The 22396-nt window shown below is 39.8% G+C and overlaps 1 protein-coding gene across 1 annotated transcript; it reads left to right on the top strand.

Moving 5' to 3' along the window:
* The first annotated feature begins 10249 nt into the window (after positions 1-10249).
* On the top strand, positions 10250-22194 carry LOC110716002 (probable E3 ubiquitin-protein ligase LUL3). Its single transcript, XM_021894626.1, has 3 exons — positions 10250-11211; positions 12965-13475; positions 21662-22194. Exons 1-3 carry the CDS (start codon positions 10616-10618, stop codon positions 21776-21778), a joined length of 1224 nt encoding a protein of 407 aa, XP_021750318.1. The 5' UTR covers positions 10250-10615; the 3' UTR covers positions 21779-22194.
* Positions 22195-22396: the final 202 nt, after the last annotated feature.

Raw genomic sequence — 22396 nt, 5'->3', positions numbered from 1 at the left:
TGTAGATGGTCTCCTAAGAAGGTGCGTTCCGGAGGAAGAAGTTCAAAGTGTGCTGAAAATGTGCCACTCCGACCCTTGCGGAGGTCACATGGGGGCTAATAAGAAACACAAAAGGTTTTGCAATGTGGGCTATGGTGGCCCCATATCTTTAGGGACGCGTGGGCATTTGTGAAGACTTGCGATGCTTGCCAACGGAGTGGAAACATTTCCAAGAAGAATGAAATGCCTCAAAAACCCATACTTGAACTTGAGATCTTTGATGTGTGGGGCATTGACTTTATGGGACCCTTCCCTTCCTCCCGTGGGAACCAATACATACTTGTGGCTGTGGATTACGTGTCTAAGTGGGTGGAAGCAATTGCCTCCCCTACAAATGATCACAAGGTTGTGGTGAAACTCTTCAAGAAGATTATATTTCCAAGGTTCGGGGTTCCTAGGGCGGTTATAAGTGACAACGGGTCACACTTTGTGCATGGGGCCTTTCAAAGGATGCTTCGAAAGAATGGAGTACATCAAAGGTTCGGGACAACCTATCACCCTCAATCTAGTGGGCAAGCGGAAGTCTCCAATCGACAGATAAAGTCCATCCTTGAGAAGACAGTGGCGAAGAATAGGAAAGATTGGTCCGATAAGCTTGATGATGCACTTTGGGCATACCGGACTGCTTTCAAGACCCCAATAGGCACCACCCCATACCGCTTGATCTACGGGAAAGCATGTCACCTCCCGGTCGAACTAGAGCACCGCGCTCAATGGGCTATCAAGAAGATAAATTTTGATCTAGCAAGCGCGGGAGAGCAACGGATGTTAGACCTTCATGAATTGGAGGAGCTTCGGATGGACGCATATGACAGTGCGAACCTATACAAGTCCCGATCTAAGGAGTTCCATGACCGGAAGATAGAGCGGAAGGTGTTCAATGTTGGTGACAAAGTCCTCTTATATAACTCTAGGATGAAGCTCTTCCCCGGTAAGTTGATGTCAAGATGGAGGGGTCCATTCAATGTCAAAGATGTTTTCCCTTCCGGTGCGGTTGAGCTTTATGATTCTAGTGGGTTGCAATCCTTCGTGGTTAATGGGCAAAGGTTGAAGACATACTATGAGGGAGCCCATGTTGGTGTGATAGATGTGTTCGAATGCGGTCACAAGAGTTGAATGTGACCACGTCAAGCTATCGACGTTAAACTTAGCGCTTCCGGGAGGCAACCCGATTTTCTTGCTTTTACTAGAGTAGTTTCTTTTGTTTTGTAGTTGGTTTAGCTCCTAATTTGTGTGAGTTTTGTGTGCTCTTGTATGTTTTTGTGCAGGTAGAAGATTGGTTAGAAGTCGGAATGAAGAGAGTGATGCGTGCCTTGAAGGAAAATAAAACCTGCAGACTGCAGCAGACAGCACGGCCGTGCCAGAATCCAGCACGGCCGTGCCAAAATCTGCACGGCCGTGCCAAACCTCAAAGGCCCACTGACATTCTAGCACGGCCGTGCCATTTTCAGCACGGCCGTGCCATTTTCAGCACGGCCGTGTCAAGTACTAGCACGGGCGTGCTAATTTTAGCACGGCCGTGCCATCTGAAATTCAATTTCGCAAAAAGCCTGCCAAGACAACACGGCCGTGCCAAACCTCAGCACGGCCGTGCCAGTTATAGCACGGCCGTGCAGCGCGGGTTCTGGATAGTTTTTCGTGTTTTTTAAACACGATTTCACTCAAACTCTCTCATTATTCCCCAACTCTCTAACACTCTTTCCTACCCTTTTTCTCTCTAAACTAACCCAAACCCCCAACCTCCTCCCTCAATTCCTCAAATCAAACCCTAATTCCCCATATTCTTCTTTCAAGATCTCGACACCCTCCTTGCATTGGAGCATTTTTCAAGTGATTGGACGCAAAATTCGGCCCTCTTTGAGCTCGCCACAACTCCACTTCGTGGAGTCCTCGGTGAATTCGTTCTTAAACTCATTGATTTTCGCAATTTTTGTCCAATTTCATTCGTTTTATTGAATATTTGTTGTTTAATTGTGCTTTATTGTTGCAAGTTTGGGTGAACTAGTAGTGTTAGGGTAGTACATTGCATGCTAGGATAGTTTCTTGCTTGTTAATTGGTATATTGTGCTTAATTTCTTGAATCAAACATGCCTAGAACAAAGACATCTACTAGGAGACCGGGTCGGGACGATGCATCCTCATCCATGGTTCCACCCACGGTGGACACCATGGGTATTGTTTTTAATAACCCGTCCTTTTTGGACAAATTTGTAGGATTATCCCACCGACCGATCCGGCCTACCAAGTTCTACGACCCTTTAGCCGCTAGGGCTCTAGGGATCGAAAGCGACAGGGTTCAACTATTTTCATTTACCAACTTTGATTCTTTCCTTACCATGCATGCTCTCACTTACAAGAGGCTTACCCTCGAATTTTTTTCTTCTTTGTACGTGCATCGGGATGAGAATAACTCACCCCGGTACTTGTCCTTTCAACTAATGAACTCGGGCACCATTCAAATGTCGGTGGCCCAAGTTAATGCCGCCTTTGGGTGGACATCCGACCTGAAATATGGTCCTAAGGATGGCCACTAAAAACACTACAACTCCGGGTTGTTTTGGCGGCAAATCACGGGGAAAATGGATAGAGATCCCCGTAGGGATAAGGCGACTTCCATCGTCAATCCCGCCTTTCGGTTGTCCCACAGGACCTTCTCCTCTACTATCTTTGCTAGAGGAGATAGTTCGGGTGTAGTCTCCATTAGGGAGTTACAGTTTATTTGGCACCTCACCCGTGGGGACGGGCGTCTAGACATGGGAGCGTGGTTACTAGACCACCTCGACGGTGTAGCCCGGGGTAGGGGTGATATTACTATCGGTGGAATGATCACCATTCTTGCGCAATATAATGGGATTGATTTTTCTGAATTGCAGGCTATCCCAGGCACTACGAGGCTTGATATGCGCACCTTGAGAGTCATGCAGTGGCTTGAAGGGACATCCCAGCCGGATTGCTATTTGTGGCTCGTAGCAGGCAAGCCATACGCCTACTTGCCCGATCCAGAGAGGACGGTGGTTTACAACAAAGACAACTGGATCTTCGACCCCGACTTCGCCTGGCACGAGGACGGAGGCACGGAGTATGTAGACCGCAATCCCCAGCCTCACCAGGGGGATGAGCAGGCCCACGGGGGCCAAGGAGGTGACGATGCTGATGATGATGATGATGACGAGGAGGGTGGCCCGGATGCGGCCCAGCAGATCCCGGCGCAAGACTTCGCCTGGCTCCGCCAAGGAATGGAAGATTTGAAGCTCGAGGTAGCGAATTTGCGCCGGTCGAACGAGGATATGACCTCCGCCTTCAGAGACCTGAAGAGGAGTGTTGATGATATGGCCTCCCGTTTCCCTTATGGCCCGGGCGGGCCTAGCTCGTGATCCCTTTCCCTTTCCCTTTAGTTACCTCCCTCTCCTTACTATTGTAAGTCCTTGATGTATAAACATTGAGGACAATGTTTGATTCTAGCTTGGGGGGGGGGGTCTTACTTGTATTCATTCTAAAACAAAAAAAAAAAAAAAAAAAAAAAAAGATTTACTGCTTTCCTAGACTAACCTTAACTTGTTTGCTAGTATGTCTTTCCTTTTTGCAGATTGGGAACATTCGAGACGCGGCATGAGTTTGAAGAACGATGCTATGGCCGTTAATTGGAGCTCCCGGGAAACAAATTTGGTGAGATCTTTTCTTTTTTTGTGTGCTTAGGATAGTTTAGTTTAGGAAGAAGTTGAATGGTTCGAGGATGTTTGATTGGTTCTAAGGAACCTGGGATCGTTGATGTCGATATCATTCGATCACTTGTTTGTCGATTGGGATTTTATGTGATTTTTATGCCTCGTTATGTGCCTTTCAACTTATTCAGTTGGCTTAGTTGTACATATGTTTGTGTTAGATAGGAAAAGCTTCTGCTATGAGGATGTGTGGTTTAGCTTATATGATATGCCTCGTAGTCTTTTCCTATGTTTTTGGATCATAATAAACTTGTCTAATTGCAAAATTTTGGAATATTGTTCATGTTGGATTCGAAATGTGAATGAATGTGTATGGAATGTCTATTTCCACTTAAGCCAGTGATGAATACACAGTTCGAGTCTATTGTTGATCAATGTGGACGAGTCTAGGCGAAGGGTAGAAATAGAACACTTTTGTCATGTGAAACTCTATGCCTTTGGGCTGTGGTAAAATGGAGTCGCTTCCCGGTTGTGGATTTGACCCCCTTGATTGGTAGTTGCTTTATTTGTTAGATCCCGTGAGGTTTATTTGTTCTAGCCTTCATCATTCTTGTTGAGTGGCATATTTGGATCCTTGATTACGCATTTTTCGATCTTTGTGTTGACTAGTAGCTCCCGAGACCGACTTGACACTTTTAAGGGAGGAAGAGGGCACCTTTTTCATTTTTCTTATTTTGTTCCTTTTGTTTTGTTACAAATTGATTTTCTTTTTACATCATCTTACTTGCTAACCATGTTGAGCTTTAATTCCATTCTTGGTTAACCGTGTTACAAACCCGATGGCCAATGTTTTACCAACCCTTAGTTGTGAAGCGTTTACCTAGATAGGTTTGTTGAGCTTATTGTTTACTAATCAAGAAATAAAGTTTGATAGTTGGTTTGAGCAGGTGTGAAAGTGAGCCTAATTGTAAATATGTAATGTGAAAGTCATTTTGCCATCAATAAAAAAAAAAAAAAAAAAAAAAGAAGAAGAGAAAAGTCGTCCGAATTGTGAAAAAGGCAAGGACACATAAATAAAGTTTTGAAGTTTGAAAGAGGTCATTTGAGTGTGTATTATATGGATAATTTGGGATGTGTAAGAATGTGAATCAATGAGATTGTGGAAAGTGAATTACATCTTTTGAACTATTGTTTTTGAGAATTGTGATTCTTGCGCTTCATTTAGGAATTAACCCCACTTTTTTAAATTGTTTTCACCTACCTTACCCATTGCCAATACATTACAACCCTTTTAAGACCCTTAGACTTTAGAGGTGTTCGGTTCTCAAACGGTGGAGGGAGATACCTTTCAACCCTATGGAAAGATTATGCATAATCGAGATGTCGGGATACCTTTGTTATTTCCTCAAAACATCACTTCTTCCGGTTCCTTCGAGGAATCACGAGGGGCCAATTAGGGTGGTGATTTGAAGAAAAAGGGGAGGACGTGGCCGGTTTGGTTGGGTTTAGAGGGAAGCATGATTTCTTTGTTCTCTATGCTTGGTTTAGGTCTTGTTCGCATTTGATCAACGATATCTTGGATTGTGTGTCTCGTTGCTTGTTTGAGTGAGTTTTCCTTCCGTGCATGGTTGTTCTAAGTAGGATCCATTGATTTCATTCCGTGCTTAATTTGATTTGTTCGCAATGGCATAGTTTATTTGATCTTGTGTGTGTTTCCCTTGGTTTTTGCTCGAGGACTAGCAAAAGTGTAGCTTGGGGGGTTTTGACAAGCGCACTTTAGGGCGCGCTTTAGAGCATATTTTAGGATGATTTTGGATGTATTTGGGGCCGCTTTGGCCGATTATTACCTTGTTATGCTTACGTTCCCCATATTACGTGCTTCACGGGTTTTCGGTTTGTTTTTGATGTGTTTTCAGGTAATATCAACCGAGTTTAATCGGATCCCGAGCCCTTGATGCGTAACCGAGCTAGCCTTGACCGGAGTCCGCGGAGTTAAGGAAGTCCAAGTGCCGTGCATTGATTACATAGCACAGGCAGCACGACCGTGTTACCATAGGCACACCCGTGCTGGCCTATAAGCAAGCAACCCCAGGCAAGGCAGCACGGCCGTGCAAGCCAATAGCACGGCCGTGTCAGTATCCACGCACCCGCACGGCCGTGCAGGCCATTAGCACGGCCGTGCCAGATGTTGCACGTGCCCGTGTCAGCTTCAGTATGAGCCCCGTGCTAGAGCATATTCAGCACGGCCGTGCCATTTTTAGCACGGCCGTGCCAGGAAGCTGCACGGCCGTGCCATATATAGCACGGTCGTGCCAATTTGAAGAAGAAATCCGGTTTACTTACTGACAAGCTAGCACGGCCGTGCCAAATACAGCACGGCCGTGCTGATCCAGGGTTAACTGCACGCTTGACTTCTCCGCATTAGAAGACGTATATAAGGCCCAACTTTAAGAGGATTCCTCAGACAGTTTTAGAGATAGTTTTGAGAGTCTTTGTAGAGAGTTATTGGAGAACGTTCTTAGTATTAGAGATTCATTAGTTTTCTTAGAGATATTTCTAGAGATTTTAGTTTTCTTGGATTGATTTGAAGCAAGATTTGCGAAGATTCTTTGTATTATTCATTGACGACGGATATCAAAGTTCTGAACTTTTCCATTGATTCGCATCAATACAATTGGTATTATTCATTCTTGTTTATTAATCAAGCTTTATTATTCCTTAATCAGAATTCATGTTTATATCTATTATGCTTTTGGAATTCATTATTGCTTTGATTATGAATATGTGTGAGTAGTCTCCTAGCTAGGGTTTCGGGATGAAACCCGGCCTAGGTAATCTATGTAATTGAGGATTGATTTTGATAAACGGATTGTGATTAAATTGATTATATGCGATTGCATGTTAATTCATTATAATAGGAGTAGCTAACCTAGAATCTTGAATTTGATTGCATGATATTCTTGATTTGAACAAGAGATTGTGAATTGAGTATTTCATTATTGAATGTGGTTTGATTATGTATCGAGTAATGTTAAGTGCATGAGAAATCCAAGCTTAGTATTGCCCGTTGTCTTCCTATCACATGATATTGATCAGACTTATAGTCTTTTCATATCCCGTTTGTCTCTGTGATTCCTTGTTGCTTAGTTACCAATGGTTAGGCGGATTCCCGTTCTCCCTAGTGTCTTAGTTTATTGATTTATTCCATCTTATTAGTATTATTTTAGAACACCATTTTCCATTGATTTCGAACTAGCTTAGGTTTAAGATTGATTTGCAATTACTCTCGTTCCTCGTGGACCGAACCTTTATTTGCCATTGTACTTGGTTATAGGGTGTTCGTATAAGTATTGTTTGATTGAGAGTTAGATTGTAGCGACCGATTTAACCCTTGTCAGCTGCTGTCGAACAGGCGGTGCGCCTGCTGGCTCGCTTCCAGTTTGAAGATGTTCCCGTTCCCTCCTTTCGGTATGACGGGTACGTCGGGCCCTTAGGGTCCCGTCTGAAGCTGTGTGAGCTTCAACTTCAAATTCATTCTCAGTATCGTGGTCCGACTGAACTAGAGGATCGTCCAGGGGACGTCTCTCTTCAGGAGCCGGTACAAACGTGGGTGCCATCTCAGAAGTACTCTCCCCACAGACGGCGCCAAAAATGTTTCGGGGTTTTCTGATGTCCTGCGGGAGAGTTACAATTCCGAGACTGGAACCGGACGCCTGTGCCTGCAAAACAAACGGATGCTCCGGATGATTGGAGATTCGCCTCCGACGGTCAAGTTAGTACTTGATTAAGGAGTAATTAATGCGGAAATTAAAGTGATTGGGTCTCTCTAGGTGAGAGTGTTTAATGTGTGTAATCTGCGTAATCTCCCTTAATGAGGTTTAAGGGAGGTATTTATAACCTCGGGAAACGTGCCAATCTAGGTTTAGGTTAACCTTGGGCTGATTGGGCTTCCCTCGGAAGTGGGGCCTAGGTGACCGGCTTCTCCATTAGGCATGGAGTACGCCACGTGTCATGACATAATAAGTCCAGGGTGGACGAATAAGCGTGTGCCACGTGGCAAGCCCTGAGAGGTCCAACTGGGGGACACTTGGCAGGACCTGATTGGCCCACGTGGCGCATTCCGATTGGTGGGAGCAAAATCCCCTAATCACTACGCATACAAATATTCTTGTGCACATACGTACCTTAAATAATGCCTAAACTCGGTCACACTCGCTATAATTCACCTAGTTCAAAGCTTCCTACAAATAAGAATACATAACTATAATTAATCCACTATTCTCACAAATTTTCAGCAACTATAATACACTTTAAACCTTACTAATAATCAACCCAATTTAATGACATAAAAGCCATAAAACCTTTATTTTAAGTGGGTACTCTAAATCCTTTCAAAAAGACTTAGTTTTTATGACTTAAATAAAATTCCACCACACTTATTTATTATAAAACATCACTAATAAACTAAGAAATCATATTTAAATCATTAAAACCTTTTCCCCATTTATGGGTAATCAAACCCTAACACAATAATTAAAAAGTAGTGTGTATAATTAAATTCCAGCATTAATTTGAGGGCTTTAAACTCATTAAAACATGTTTAAACCATTAATTAAACAACAACAACCTAGGATCAAACCCTAACCATAAACAATAAATTCCCAAATTCTAGGGTTTATAAATTAGGTTTTTTGATTAAATAAAAATCTGAAATTTATATGAATAATTTAACAACATCAAATACTGAAAATCAATATCAAAACATAATCAAAATCAAAATCATGCTTTAAAAATAATAAAACACTAGAATTAAATTAGGAGGAGAAAGAGTTTTTTTTCTTTGGTACCAAACCGTGAGGAGAGAGAGAGAGAGAGAGAGAATAAGGAGGGACGGTGGTCGCCGGCCACTGCTGCTGGCCGTCGGTGGTCGGTGGTGGCGCCGGTGGCTGCCGATCATGAGGGGAAGAGGAGAGAGAGAGAGAGAGGCGTAGGAGAAAGAGAGAGAAAAAGAGAGGAAAAAGGAGAGAGAAAATAAAGAGAAAACTTTTGGGGTTTTTTGTGAAATCAGACAAATATGATTTTTGAGTGAAAAACCTTGAGGTTTTAAAGTATTTATACTCTCCTTTTAAAGCAAAAACTCATAATTACAAGACTTGTTGGGCTCTTAAGTGTTCTCAATTTCCCAATAAGTTGATCCAACCATTTAAATAAAGATGATCCAATTCAAAATGCTTTTATTGCCTCAATTAATGACTCATATTATTTTGTACACACTTACATAATATTTAAATAATTAATTTCTTTTAAAATGAAATGAATCATTTTAATTTATAAAAATAAATAAAATAAATAATTTTATACATGAAAATATTATAAAAATACGGAGTATTACAGAAGAAGATACATAAAAATGAAGCCAAGGGTGGTATTTATACCCCCAAAAATTACATTGGAGAATCCGTCAAAATCGGGTTCCAGAACAGTAGGAGTGATCGTTCCTTAACATAGGAGCGCCCGCTCCTGGCTGCATGAGAGAAGGCAGGAAGTTGAAGAGGCGATAGGAGCGCACGTTCCTCTTAAGGTGCGCGCCCGCACCTTGATGTAGCAAGCTGGCAGAATGGGGAAGATCAGGGAGGAGTGCCCGCTCCTCCAAGGGTGCACGCCCGCTCCTTTAGTTGTAGCTTGAGGCAGTTTGTAGTCTAAGAATTTAGAGTGCCTGCTCCTGGAGAGGTGCACGCCCGCTCCTCTATGAGTGGCTTCTCCCTCTTGATTCATTGCTTCCTCTAGTTTTTTTCCACGAACTTTGTTTGCTTGTCAAAGCTAGTCTCATATACCTGCAATCATGGACAAACACACACAAAGGGGTGGCAAAGCCAAGATACAACATTTATATACAAAAAGGGGTTAGAAAGAGGGGAAAAGATTACAAAATCGGGTTAAAATCGCCACAATAAGTGGTCAAATAAACCACTTATCATGCATCCATTATATTTGGGGTGGTATTGGTTGGTAAAGGATATACTTGAAGTTTTTAACTTTTTATAGGTTTGGGATTAAGATTGATTAATATGGATGTTACGATATTATTTTACTTGCCAAAGTTAAACTTAAATTCACGAAATTTGACCGAAAAACCTCCATGCATCCTTTTTTTTTCTTTTGTTCTCAGCCGTAAATTCTCATCATCGCACGCCTTCTGTTACCAGTCTACTAAATACCAAACAAAACATTAATGTATTCAGTTTAGTAATGTAAAGCGTTTTTTCAAGCAACTCCCAAAGTCCAAGGATAATTAACGTTTGGACAAGAATCTTATCATGTCCAATATTCATCGCATAAATCTCAAAACGCTAGCATTCTAACGACCCTCCTTATTGGTTTAGTTTATTGGCTAATCTTTACTCTGTAAAAAGCACTCGCATTAGTCGCATAAGATGAGAAATCTTATCGAAATCTCATTTCATTCTAATATATCCATTTCTTCAATCTCGAAGCACTCAAGCACCAGCAATTAAACAACCCTATCTATCAGTGTAGTTTAACAACTATTTCGTACTCCATAGAAGGTACTCCCCTATGATCTAGGGCAATAAAGGTGCAACCTAGAATTTGGTTCTTACCCTTGAATCCACAGTGATCTCATGGTAACCGAACAAGTCAAAGCAACGACTAAGCACCTCTCTGGCGCGTAAATGCGTAATCAACGCGGTGATGACAAAACAACACAACAAAACTTCATCTAAAATCAATCAATTACAATAACAAACAAACAAAAAAAAACAACAAATTTTACTCTTTCCAATTTCTTCTTCACTTTTCTCACCAATCTCCTCAACTTTAGAACCCAGAAAATCCTTCCAAATTCCCAGATTTCAATCTCCCAAATCTTTCATCTTTTCAGTTTTACACTAAACATGGGGATTTCATTTTCTTCGGGAAGAAGAAACCAAAACCACCATCAACACCACCATCATCCACCTTACTACCACCCAAATCCACCGCCGCAACCGCCTCCACCACCGCCGTACTACTACCACCCATCTGCCACCACTACTACTTCGGCTTCGGCCGCCGCAATCGCTGATCCTTCAACTCTTTCTCTCCCCCATCCACCGCCGCCGCCGCCGCAACAATCATTGGAGAACAACTATGTTTATGTGTCTTCCACCCCATACCCAACAACCCATTACCAGTATCAACACCCACCTGCAATTCAGTCCAATTATTGCTATTCTGGGTGGTCTAATTCATATAATTACCCAAATCAGATGATGGGTCGTCCCAATTTTCCTTATATTCCTGCTAATTATGGAAATGGAAATGGGTGGCATCAGATGAGGTACCCGGTTCCGCCATCGCAGGTTCCGCCGCCTTATGTTGAGCATCAGAGTGCTAAGGTGGTTAAGAATGATGTTAATGTTCATAAAGATACTATTAAGCTTCAAGTTGATGAGAATTACCCTGATCATTTCTTGGTTTCTTTTGTTTTTGATGCGCATTATGATGGCAGGTTTGTTAACCTTACTTTGCTTGATTTTTATGGGTTTTTGATTGTTTTCTTGTTGATTAGGGTAGGGTATTTATTGTTTTCTTGTATATAATTGAATGTCTAAAGTAGGCGAATCAATGTTGCATTTAGCTTGTTTGATTGTTTAGAGTTGTGCAATGGGTTTAAATTTTAATAGGGAGGTGATTCATTTTCGAGTTTGGAGTATGATGTTAAGTAATGATCAACTGCAATGTGAGTGGGAATTGGCTTATGGTGATGCTAAGGTGAATAGTTGAGGTAGGTAGTTGATAGTGGAGTTACTTTTGTTGGCTGCATGAATGGATTATAGTCTAGAGTTTTTAGTAGACTAAAGTCGGTAATTTGATGTCCCTAGAGGTTTCTTTAGGGTATAAGGGTGATTTTTGTAAGATAATTACAATTTTGTGTGTGTGTGCTGTGTGAAGCAATGTGCCATATCATAATTTATCTAGGTAGAATCTTTTCGCCAATGATTTGATCAATATCATGTTCCATGATCGGATATTGACTTGTCTATCTGTTTTTGTATGGATTGAATTAGGCGTTCTGTAAGCTTAATTGAAGCGCTCTAAGCACTGTAAGAGGGCTGATACTTTGAGGGTTGTTCTGTTTGTGTTTTCTCCCTGAATGATAGAGGCTTAAAGACTTCCTGGTGGGGCATATATTATGAACCCATAAAAGTTGTTTCTGCTATGGTTTGTGCTAAATATATTATTATAACATATGTATTGTGCTAAATATATTATTATAACATATGTAAAATATGCTGGTGATTGACTATTGTGGTGATTATGCAAATATATTTTTATAACCTCAGTAAATTTTATATATAGAATGCAAAATAAGTCAATTTGCTGATGCTATATCCTATGGAGTACCTAAATATCTAGCAGAGTGGTGTAGGCCTCCTAGGCCCTAGCTAAAGCCCTGTGGGATAGGTACAATGTATAAAAAAGCTCAAGGCGCGCTGAAGCGATAAGGGTTATGCAGCGCCTAGGTGCGCCTCAGTGCGCCTCTTTGAAGTGAGGAGTACTATATTAACAGTTAAAAAAAATTGGCAGAAATTTGCCTCAGGTGCGCCTCATGTGCGCCTCGTGCGCTTTTGGTGCACCTCTGATGCGCCTAATTGAAAACGCCTCGCCCAAGCCAAAATAAGCGGTTACCCCCTTGCGCCTCAGCGCCTAGGCGCGCCTTAGGTGGGCTTTTTCAAGGTGCGCTTTTTCAAACACTGGATAGGTATATTTTAATGGTGCCTTTTTTAATAATGGGATCATTCGTATACACATACAGTAGTTATTTTGACTACCTGTTGTGCAGTTAAAAGTCTGCTGGATTCAATCTTCAGATTTTTACTCATTTATCTATTTTGCCGTATAAAGTCTGAGATTATATGTGCTAGATAGGGTGATAATGTTGGGTATTAAGGCGAGGAGCGAGGACTGAACTAATGAATTCACAAATGTTTTCTCTGTTTTGAAGTTGCGGGATTGACAAGAATATTTGTTAAATAATTACAGGGCTGTGCCTGTCAGACTAATTAAAGCCATGATCCCCGCCCCCCCCCCCCCCTCCTTTTTTTTCGCAATCCATGGTTTCTTGTTTGTAATAGCAATATGACCTGGTTCTTGATTTTATTTTATTTTATTTTATTTTATTTTTTTATCTCCTTGTGAACTTCTTATCTGTGAATAATTACTATGAACTGATACTTGGGGTTTGCTACATCTTTTGACAGCATTACTATCTATTACTTTGCAAAGGAGGACAAAGAGACCTGTACCTTTACTCCAGCATATCCTGAGGCAATCAGTTCAGTTAAAGTCCCTTTCCAGAAGGGGGTCGGGCAGAGATTTTGCCAGGCTACTGGCACGGGAGTGGACTTGGGATTCTTTGATCTGGAAAGTCTTGGGAAGCCATCAGAAGATGATGTCTTTCCACTTGTCATATATGCTGAAGTATACTCCTCATCTCACGATGCAGATAATGTGGCAGGAGAATCTCTAGTAGAGGATTCTCCCAGGGTACAGGTTACTCAAGCTATTATTGAGAAAAAGAATGAAGGTTCCTTTCAAGTGAAAGCAATCGGGCAAATTTTATGGATCGATGGTGTTCGTTATGAACTTCGTGATTTATATGGAATAGGAAATTCATCTTCAGAAACCTTTAATGATGATGAACCAGGGAAAGAGTGTGTAATATGCATGACAGAGCCCAAGACTACAGCTGTAATGCCTTGCCGGCATCTGGTAAGAGTTTACTCAAGCATGATTAAGTATGTATGTGACATCATATTGTGAAATGATTGTAGTTTATGCTTACCTGATAATCCATCCCCTTTATATCCTTTCTATATTTTGTAATGGAATTATCGCATACATTTCCCAAACATATATAAGGAGTGATTAATTAGGCTTACAATGACCAGTCAACCACCACCTCCTAGGCTCCTAGCAAGGGATCTCTTCTTTGAATTGTTAGTCATCAATGCAAGTTTCATAAATGGGTTTTGAAAGAGGCTAGTTTTGAGTCTTTTGACAAGATAGTGAGATCTCAAGACTTAGATTCCTCTGTGTTTTTGTTAGTCATAGATGCAGATTTTCATCAATAGTGTAAGTGTTTGACAGTTCTCTCATAGCGGGAATCATGAAGAGTTTTCTAGGCAACACAAATTATTTTGTGTAATGTTACTGTATTATGTCATTGATTAATTATACAACTAGTTTTTAGGCTCGGGCGATGCCCTGAGTTACTGCATTATATCCATGATAGAAATCCTTATTAATATATTTTGATAAAATGGCAAATAATATGGTAATAGCTTAGTGGCTTACATGTTAGAATTTAAGATTAAAGTTGTGGGTTAAAATCTTGTAAGATCCATATTTTTTAACATATGGAATGAAAAACTCGATTAAACGAGGAGAGCGCCATGTGACACCTAAACTTATTTAGGATCGCCTTTGATTATATAGTATAGATTTGCTGACAAGCATTATATTAATTCGGATTAGCACACCGTACAACCATAAGAAGGAAAACCTTTTGACTCTTCCTCCATGCTGAGAAAACCTGCTAAGAAGGAGTGCTTCACCTATACCTTCAGGGAATGCTATTCCCATGGTTATTCTCACAATTATTATCATTCCCACTGCTCGATGGCACCCCCATGAGTTGTTCTTGTAAATCTTTTCTTCTACACTCAAGCCACTCAGCCATTCCTTTTCTAATACATCATTCATGTATGTATTAATTTTGTTTTAACTTTGTACAAGGTTATGTCCAAAAAGAAAAAATACAAAAAAACCTAACGCATAATTGTCAAGGTCGAAAGTTCAATCACCTATATATATAGTGCACTATGATATTCCTTTTTACCCCTTCCTATCTTGGTCAATCTTTGTTACCATTGCCTTCTTTTAATGTCATTATTACTCAACTTCTTGTTTTCCAAATCAATACCTTCTGATGTTGTTGGACATGTCTAAATCACCGCAACGACACAGTCTATTCTCTTTCATCTTTTCATAATTACATCTCTTTTCATGTTACCGTGCATCCACCTTAACATCCACATCTTTTCCTTAATCATAATCTAAACATGATCTTTCTTGAAAGCTAAATTCGTTGACCTATATTTGGAACATCCTTAAAAAATTGATCTTCACCTTGAGAAACACATTTTAGTCACAATAGAGATCTTGGCGCTTCTCTCCATTTGAGTTATCCAGACTTAGTCTTTTGCAAAACATGTTGATCAAGATCTTTATTTTTGTGGACAGTAGACCTTAAGTACCTAAACCACTCAATGAAGGTACATTTCTCATCCAGTTTCACCTCTTGATTGGAATCCTCTTCCATTCCAAATTTGCACTCTAGCTTTATGTTTTGCCATGAATGAGTTTCTATCATGGAGTTTGCGACTCTTGACCCTTTGCTGTTCTAAATTATTTATAACAACTGCTCTAAAACCATCTAATCAAAAAGTATCTTCTGCGACATCATACACCGTGAAACCTTATCTTGTATGGACCTCACCAACTTATTAATAATCATTGCAAAGAGGAAATGACATGTACAAATCCTTGATGTAACTTAATTGTATTGGAAAAATCCTTTTGAAATCTTGTGCTTATGTAAAACTTTGATTCTCGTATTCTTGTACATGTTCTTTATTATGCTGGTAATGTATGCAATATGAACCTTTCATTGCCAGTGTCTATCAAAGCATGTCTCTTGTTACTATGTCTTATGCCTTCTTGATATCATTTATAATATTGTATTCTAGTTCATTTTCTATAAACAACTTGAACAAAACCAACAACAATACAACTTAACGGGTTGTCAAATTGGATTTTTAAAACCTTTCCAAGCACTCAATCATCGTTTTCCATACTTTATTGTATTAACCTTCAGTTTTATATCCCTTAATAGTGGTTTAGAGCATATTCGTTGTTCTTGTTCACCAAAGTTCTCTTCCTCTATTGCACTGGTAGATTGTTGGTTCCTCTCTCCATAATATTTGAAATAGTTTTGCTAACCGCTTAACACAAACCTTGCCTAATCATTTCCGTACTTAAATAGTTTCCCATTTGAGGTAGCTTATTTACGTATATATATTTATATTTTTCATCTTCCCTGCCTTATCCAATTATTTTTTCTTCGAATACTTCATATATGGTTTCTAACTAGTTACTTGAGCGCTTCAAATTTTCATGTCAGATTAGAATTCAATTTTGTCTCAGAATATGCTAGATTGAATGTCAGTGCTTTCATTTCTTAAACCAACCCTGGTAGTAGATTATTTTTTTGTTAAAAAAGCTAATATAAAAAATAGAATGTATAAATAATCTTAGAATCGCATACCCCTGCTGTTTTGGTTCTTTTCTTTCCCGAAAAAATCTCTAAAATATATAATCTGACATGTTGGTTGTTAACCAAGGTTATACTACTTTAATCAATCAATCAAAACCTTAATCCCATAAGTGAGGTCGGCTACATAAACCAAAAGTGATTATTTCGTGTAGTCATCGCAAAAATCTTCCTCCTCCATCCCGATCTAATGCCTCATCCTCATGCAAATCCATATACTTCATATCCTTTCTAACTCTTTCCAACCAAGTCATTTTCGGTTTCCCTCTCCCTCATTTAACCCCTCCACGGTCCCACTCTTTCACTCTTCGTACCGGTGCATCCTTTCCTTACATGCCCAAACCAACGCAGATGAATTTACATTGCTCCAATTTGGCATTAACCCCATCTTTAGTTTCATCCACCAAAACGATATCATCTGCAAACAGCATACACCGTGGGACTTGAATTGGTCTGATTACTTCATCTAGAACCGTTGTAAAAAGAAAAGGGGTTAAAGCAGATCCTTGATGTAATAAAATTGTAATAGAAAAATCTTTTGTCAACCCTCCACATGTCCTCACATTTGTTGACACATCCCAATACATATCCTTAACCATTCTTCAACATTGCCCACCAAAGTAGCTCTTTTGGCACCTTGTCATATGCCTTCTCCAAATCAATAAAGACCATATCAAGATCCTTCTTCTTTACCCTATAAAACTCCATCATTTGTCTTATCAAATGGCATAAAACCAAATTGGTTATCCAAAATGCTTGTACATGCCCTCAACTTATGTTCAATCACTCTTTCTCACATCCTCATAATGTGTCTCATTAGCTTGATCCCTCATTTAAGTGTCTTCTTTGTTTTTATAGACCGTGACCAAGGTGCTCTTCCTCCATGCGGGATCCTTGTAGCCCTCTGTATCTTGTTAAAAAGGTTTGTTAACCAATCATTACCAATCTTAGCCAAACACCTCCACACCTCTATCAGTATACCGCCTTCTTAGGCTTCATCTTCTCCCGTGCAATCTCCACATCTACTCTCCTAATCCTCCTCACATATTCCACGTTGATTTCTTCATCCCTCACACAGGTGTATCTCCTGTCACAACTCCATGACTTCCGTTAAACAATTCATCGAAGTACCCCCGTCCTCATCTTGTACTAGAACACTTTGGTTCTTATCTTTGACACAATTTACCATGCTAATATCCTTCCTTGCCTCTTGTCTTCTCTTCGCCATCTTATAAATAATCTTTCTCGCTCCTTGGAGGCAAGCTTTTCATAAACCTTCTGATAATTTCGCTAGGTAAACAACTGCCTTTGCCTTACTCTTAGCCTCCTTATATGCTGCAAAGGTTTCGTCATTCCTACATTTTCCAAAGGCTAGATAGCATTCCCTTTTTTTGCTTAATTACTGCTTTCACCTCTTCATTCCACCACGAAGTATCTCTCTGCATTGAAGTTCTCCCTCTTGATTCCCCTAAGACCTATTTGGCCACTCTAAAGAAACAGTTCTTCATTCGTACCCAAGTCATGTCTGGATCCACCTCTCCATTCCAATCCGCCTCCTTAATTACTTTTTCTGTAAAAACTTTAGCATTTGCATCCCTTAGAGCCACCGTCTTATCCTTGGCTCCTCTTGTCTTCCTTTTTTTTCGCCTTCTCTTTCAAACAAATAGTCATAACCAAAAGCCGGTGTTGGGTGATCACACTCTCTCCTAAGATGACTTTGCAGTTTAAGCAACTTTATCTATCCGTGCTCCTTATGAGTAGGGAATCTATTTGTGTTGCATTTGCTCCACTCGGAAAGTTATCAAGTTGGAATCCCGCTTATTAAACCAAGTATTAGCCAAAATTAAATCATATGATTGGGCAAAATCCATAATAGTCTCACCACCTGAGTCCCTCTGCCCATACCCAAAGTCTCCATGAACACTCTCGAAGCCATCTCGGCTTACTACAACATGCCCATTTAAACTCCTAAAATTGTCGTTTCTCTTCTGCATCTAAACTAACTTGGGGAGCATAAGCACTAATAACATTCACAATCTCCTTACCACATAGCCAACTTCACCCTTATCAACATATCATTCTTCCGATAGACCTCGATTACCTCTTTCGACAACCTCTCATCAAGAATCACACCAACTCCATTCCTAGCTCCACCATACCTAGTCATGTGGCTCGTTTCCTATCCAACGTACCGCACCTTATACCCCAAAACCAAGAGCTCTTTCTCCTGTCCACCTTGTCTCTTAGAGGCACATGATGTTTACACGTCTTCTTTTCATCACTTCTACCACTTATGCCGATTTCCCCGTAAGAGACCCCACATTCCAAGAACCAATCCACAGACTAGTGTCCTTCCTCACACGATCCCTCAACCACGCTAACTCGTACCACGCTCTCTCGTGCCCCCAACTGTTAGCCCTTGATCATTTGACACCACACTTGGGCAATGTGGCGTGTCGCTTTCGGGCGACGACCTAGCAACCCTTGCATACTTATCACTGTACCCGGTTGTGGGAAGTGCAGCGCGTCGCTCAGTAGGGAAAGCCCCAATGGCATGCCCATGCTCATTTGACACCACACTCGAGCAATATATGTGGCGCGTCGCTTCTGGGGACGACCTAACAACCCTTGCATACTTATCACTACACTCGAGTTTAGGAAGTGCAGCGCGTCACTGAGTAGGGAATGCCCCCACAAAAATATTAGTTTGGCTCATGTCATGGGATGTGACAAAGTTTTACACTGGGTGTCACTGGCTTATCGAAACCCTCCTCCTTTATCCAGGCTGGGACTAGCAGCGGGAAACCCACTGGCGGAGGTAAGGTTATACTACATTAGCAAGGGAAAATTTATCATTTTCTAACCTGTAGAGAATGAAATTCTCTCTCTTGCATGCTGCTACATGGATATGGACATCAATTTCATATTGAACCAAAACATGTATTTTTCAGAAAGGGAAACCCACTGGCGGAGTTAAGGTTATACTACTTTAGCAGAAAATTTATCATTTTCTAACCTGTAGGGAATGAAATTATCTCTCTTGCATGCTGCTACATGGATATGGACATCAATTTCATATTGAACCAAAACATGTATTTTTCAAAAATTAGTCTTATGAGTCTGCAGTTAGTATAATTGTCCAAGTAACAAATTTCCAATCAATTTTATGATTTGGAGATCCATCTCTTTTAACGCACCAACCTGATCCAATCTTTACCTCGTCTAATTTTTCCTACATTCATAGTGTACTTGGAAGATTGTGTTTATAGGTCTGAGACGCTCACCTAATTCCCTTGCCCCTTCCCTCCCCGAGGGATGCTTCCATTCACATTTTCATTGATGCTGACTCCTCCTTTCTGCCCTGGTAACTTGCTGCTGTGTCTGCTGACCATGCAGCTGCTTAGTTGTCGCATTATCTGAGCAAATCCGATTTCTACGGCTCTGGTCTAGCTACTGACTGACTGTTATCTGCTGCCTCTGCTTGGGATTCTTATCTGCTTTGTTCAGTACTATTGAATGTATGCAGTCTTCTTCTTTCTTTTTCTTTTCTTTTCTTTTCTTTTTTGTTTTCTTTTTTTTTTTTTTTAAGTACTTGTGCTATCTTTTAGTGCTTTTAGTCTTCTTTTGAATGTTTGTGTCATTGGTTCTTGAGGACTTGTTCAACTTGTAGATTTAGGTTCTTTTCTTAACTCATTTTTAACATGATTTGCGATCTTAAGTAAAGAACTACTGCTAGGGTTTTCTTTTTTCTTTTCTCGTTTTTTTTTTTTTTATTTATATATATATATATATATATATATATATATATATATATATATATATATATTTATGTGGGGGGGTGGGGTGGGGGAGAATGGGGTTGTCACTGGCTTGTTATTGTAGGAATAAATTTGGGTTCCTTGGTGCTTTCTATCTTTATTAAAAGACCATGCATTTTTCACTAGATCAATGGAGTGAGTGAGATGCTTGAAGAGGCTCAATTGGAAGATGATATAGAATGCACAAGTTTTTTTATTTTAGATTAGGATTCTGCACATGCTTTTTAACCACTAGAATGATTGGGAGTCTACTTACAAACTCAACTTCAAACGATTTCATGTGATTTGTATGGATTAAAACATATTACATTCAGGCCCTATCTGCAAGCTTAAATTATAATATAATAAAGTAGAAAGTTCCTAATATATGTTCCATGTTACAAAAGAAATATGAATTAGCTAACTAAATTTTGTATATTCTACAATTTAATAAATTTTCTCATAACTAAACAGAGTGCTTTCTCGTCTACTGGAATTTTTGTCTAACTTCTTCATGGATGTATTTACTACTACTACGTACGTAATTTATATAAATTGACCTTAGCTACATTGAGCTGTGACACAATTGCCTTGTATTGTATAAATCTTTTGGCAATATTGCCTTTCAATTACATTTAGATACTGTTATTTTTGGAACCTCTTGTCCTCTTCTATTAAGCTTCCTTATGAGGAGACAACAATGTATCTATTAGAGGTCATGGGACAGTCAATTCATAGGTAACCCTTTAGGCCTTTGAACCTTCTAAAATGTTGAAATTGTGTCTCCCTGTAAATTTTGCTTAGAGTTAGGTTCAGTAGAGGCTGTTGTTTTAAGTTGTAGAAGTTGAACGAAATTTCGCATTGCAGGGTTTTACTCATTAGCAAACTAAAATATGTTTTGGCAGCTTAGTCCTGCTTTTTCCTGATGTCTGGCCACTTCCTTTGGATTTCTTGGTTGGAAGATATCATATTAGGTTGCATTCTAAATCAAGATATGATCAAATTAATAAAAAAATGCATATAAGGGTGGGCAATTGGGCAAGTAAGCCAGAGATAGCAGTCCAATCTTTGGGGAGATAAGTGCTATCCACCATTTTCATCTCACTCCGAAGTTAAAGCCCATCATCTCTTAAGCCCAATCATGTGAGAAAAATTGAAAAAGGAGTGATCAGCTTCCCTGTTCCCGATTTTTTTTCCCTTTGCTTGAATCATTACTGCATAGATATGCTTCACTAAACGAGCTCCATCCATGACATTGGTGAATGAGTTTTCGTTAGTTCACTGTTTAGCTTGTGAATAACCTGACATCTCCTGCTATCGTTTTCTATCTAGGGTCCTTTTCTTCTTTCATTATCTTCTAGGAGAAGAGTGCGGGGTGTTCGGAATATAGTTGGAGTTAAAAATTTGTTTCCCTTTTTTCTGTGCAGTAAAAGTTACCAATCTGTTTGTATTCTTTTGTAGAGACAAAGTTAAGTTGCTAAGCTTGAAATTTTGCGCTCGTATAGTCGAATGCACTTACTTTTCTTTACAGTAATTATAAATCATAATAGACTGTTAAGAACAAGGAAAGCTCACCAGTCACCCCAATTATAGGAGATTAGAACTTGACTGATGTAGGGTAGGCCTGAGGGAGCCACAATTTCAAAATTATATGCCATTTGAGAGGGCAGAACATGCATCTTACAGCTTGTTAAAGTTTGTCACTAGTCTTTTTCTTGCTGTATATTTTGTTTTCTTCTCTGGCTAATTTTTGCTTCTGTTTGCAGTGTATGTGCAGTGAGTGTGCCAAAGAGCTGGGGTTACAGTCAAATAAATGCCCAATTTGTCGTCAACCAATTACCGAGCTTATTGAGATCAAGATTAACAATACTAGTTGCCAATGATCTCCTAAAGTCCCTTTTTTCATCTTGGGATTTGCCTATATGGTGCTGAAATTGTTCACAGTTCTCCCCACTTACCTTTTGTAAATGTATCTATCCTTGTAATATATCTATAGTTGTATGCGACGTAGTGTGTCTATCAAATTTATGTTCATTCTTTACGTGTCAATGTGTGTTCTTTGATGCTGTAATTCAATTGATATAACTTTTGCCTTTGCAATTTTCTGTGTCTATCGTCTCATTTTCTTACTCTAGTATAGCTTTTGAGGAGAATTAGAGCTCTCTTTTATCAGCTCGCCAAGCTAATGATAGGTTGTTTCAAGTAGATTGATGAAGGTTTTCTACCATAGAGATCTCTGTTTGCTTTCAGGAAAATATTATTAACCTGGTTTGTTTAGAAAGAGAAATTATTATGTGGATCTTTGCCTTATTAAATCTTCTTTATCTTTAGGATTTCATTCTAGCTTTATTTGCTAGTAGATTAGTGTATATTATGATAATATTATATGTCGACTGGTATATTCAACGATTATATACATACTGTCGATTATCGTATGGAAATTCTAAAATTCTTTTTTGTTTTTTTTTTAACCTTCTTATATGCAACGCTTTCTTTAAGGA

Source organism: Chenopodium quinoa, unplaced genomic scaffold (genome assembly GCF_001683475.1).
Source record: "Chenopodium quinoa cultivar QQ74 unplaced genomic scaffold, ASM168347v1, whole genome shotgun sequence".
Lineage (NCBI taxonomy): Eukaryota > Viridiplantae > Streptophyta > Magnoliopsida > Caryophyllales > Amaranthaceae > Chenopodium > Chenopodium quinoa.
The sequence above is the reverse complement of the archived record's forward strand: the minus strand, read 5'-3'. Positions and strand labels throughout refer to the sequence as shown.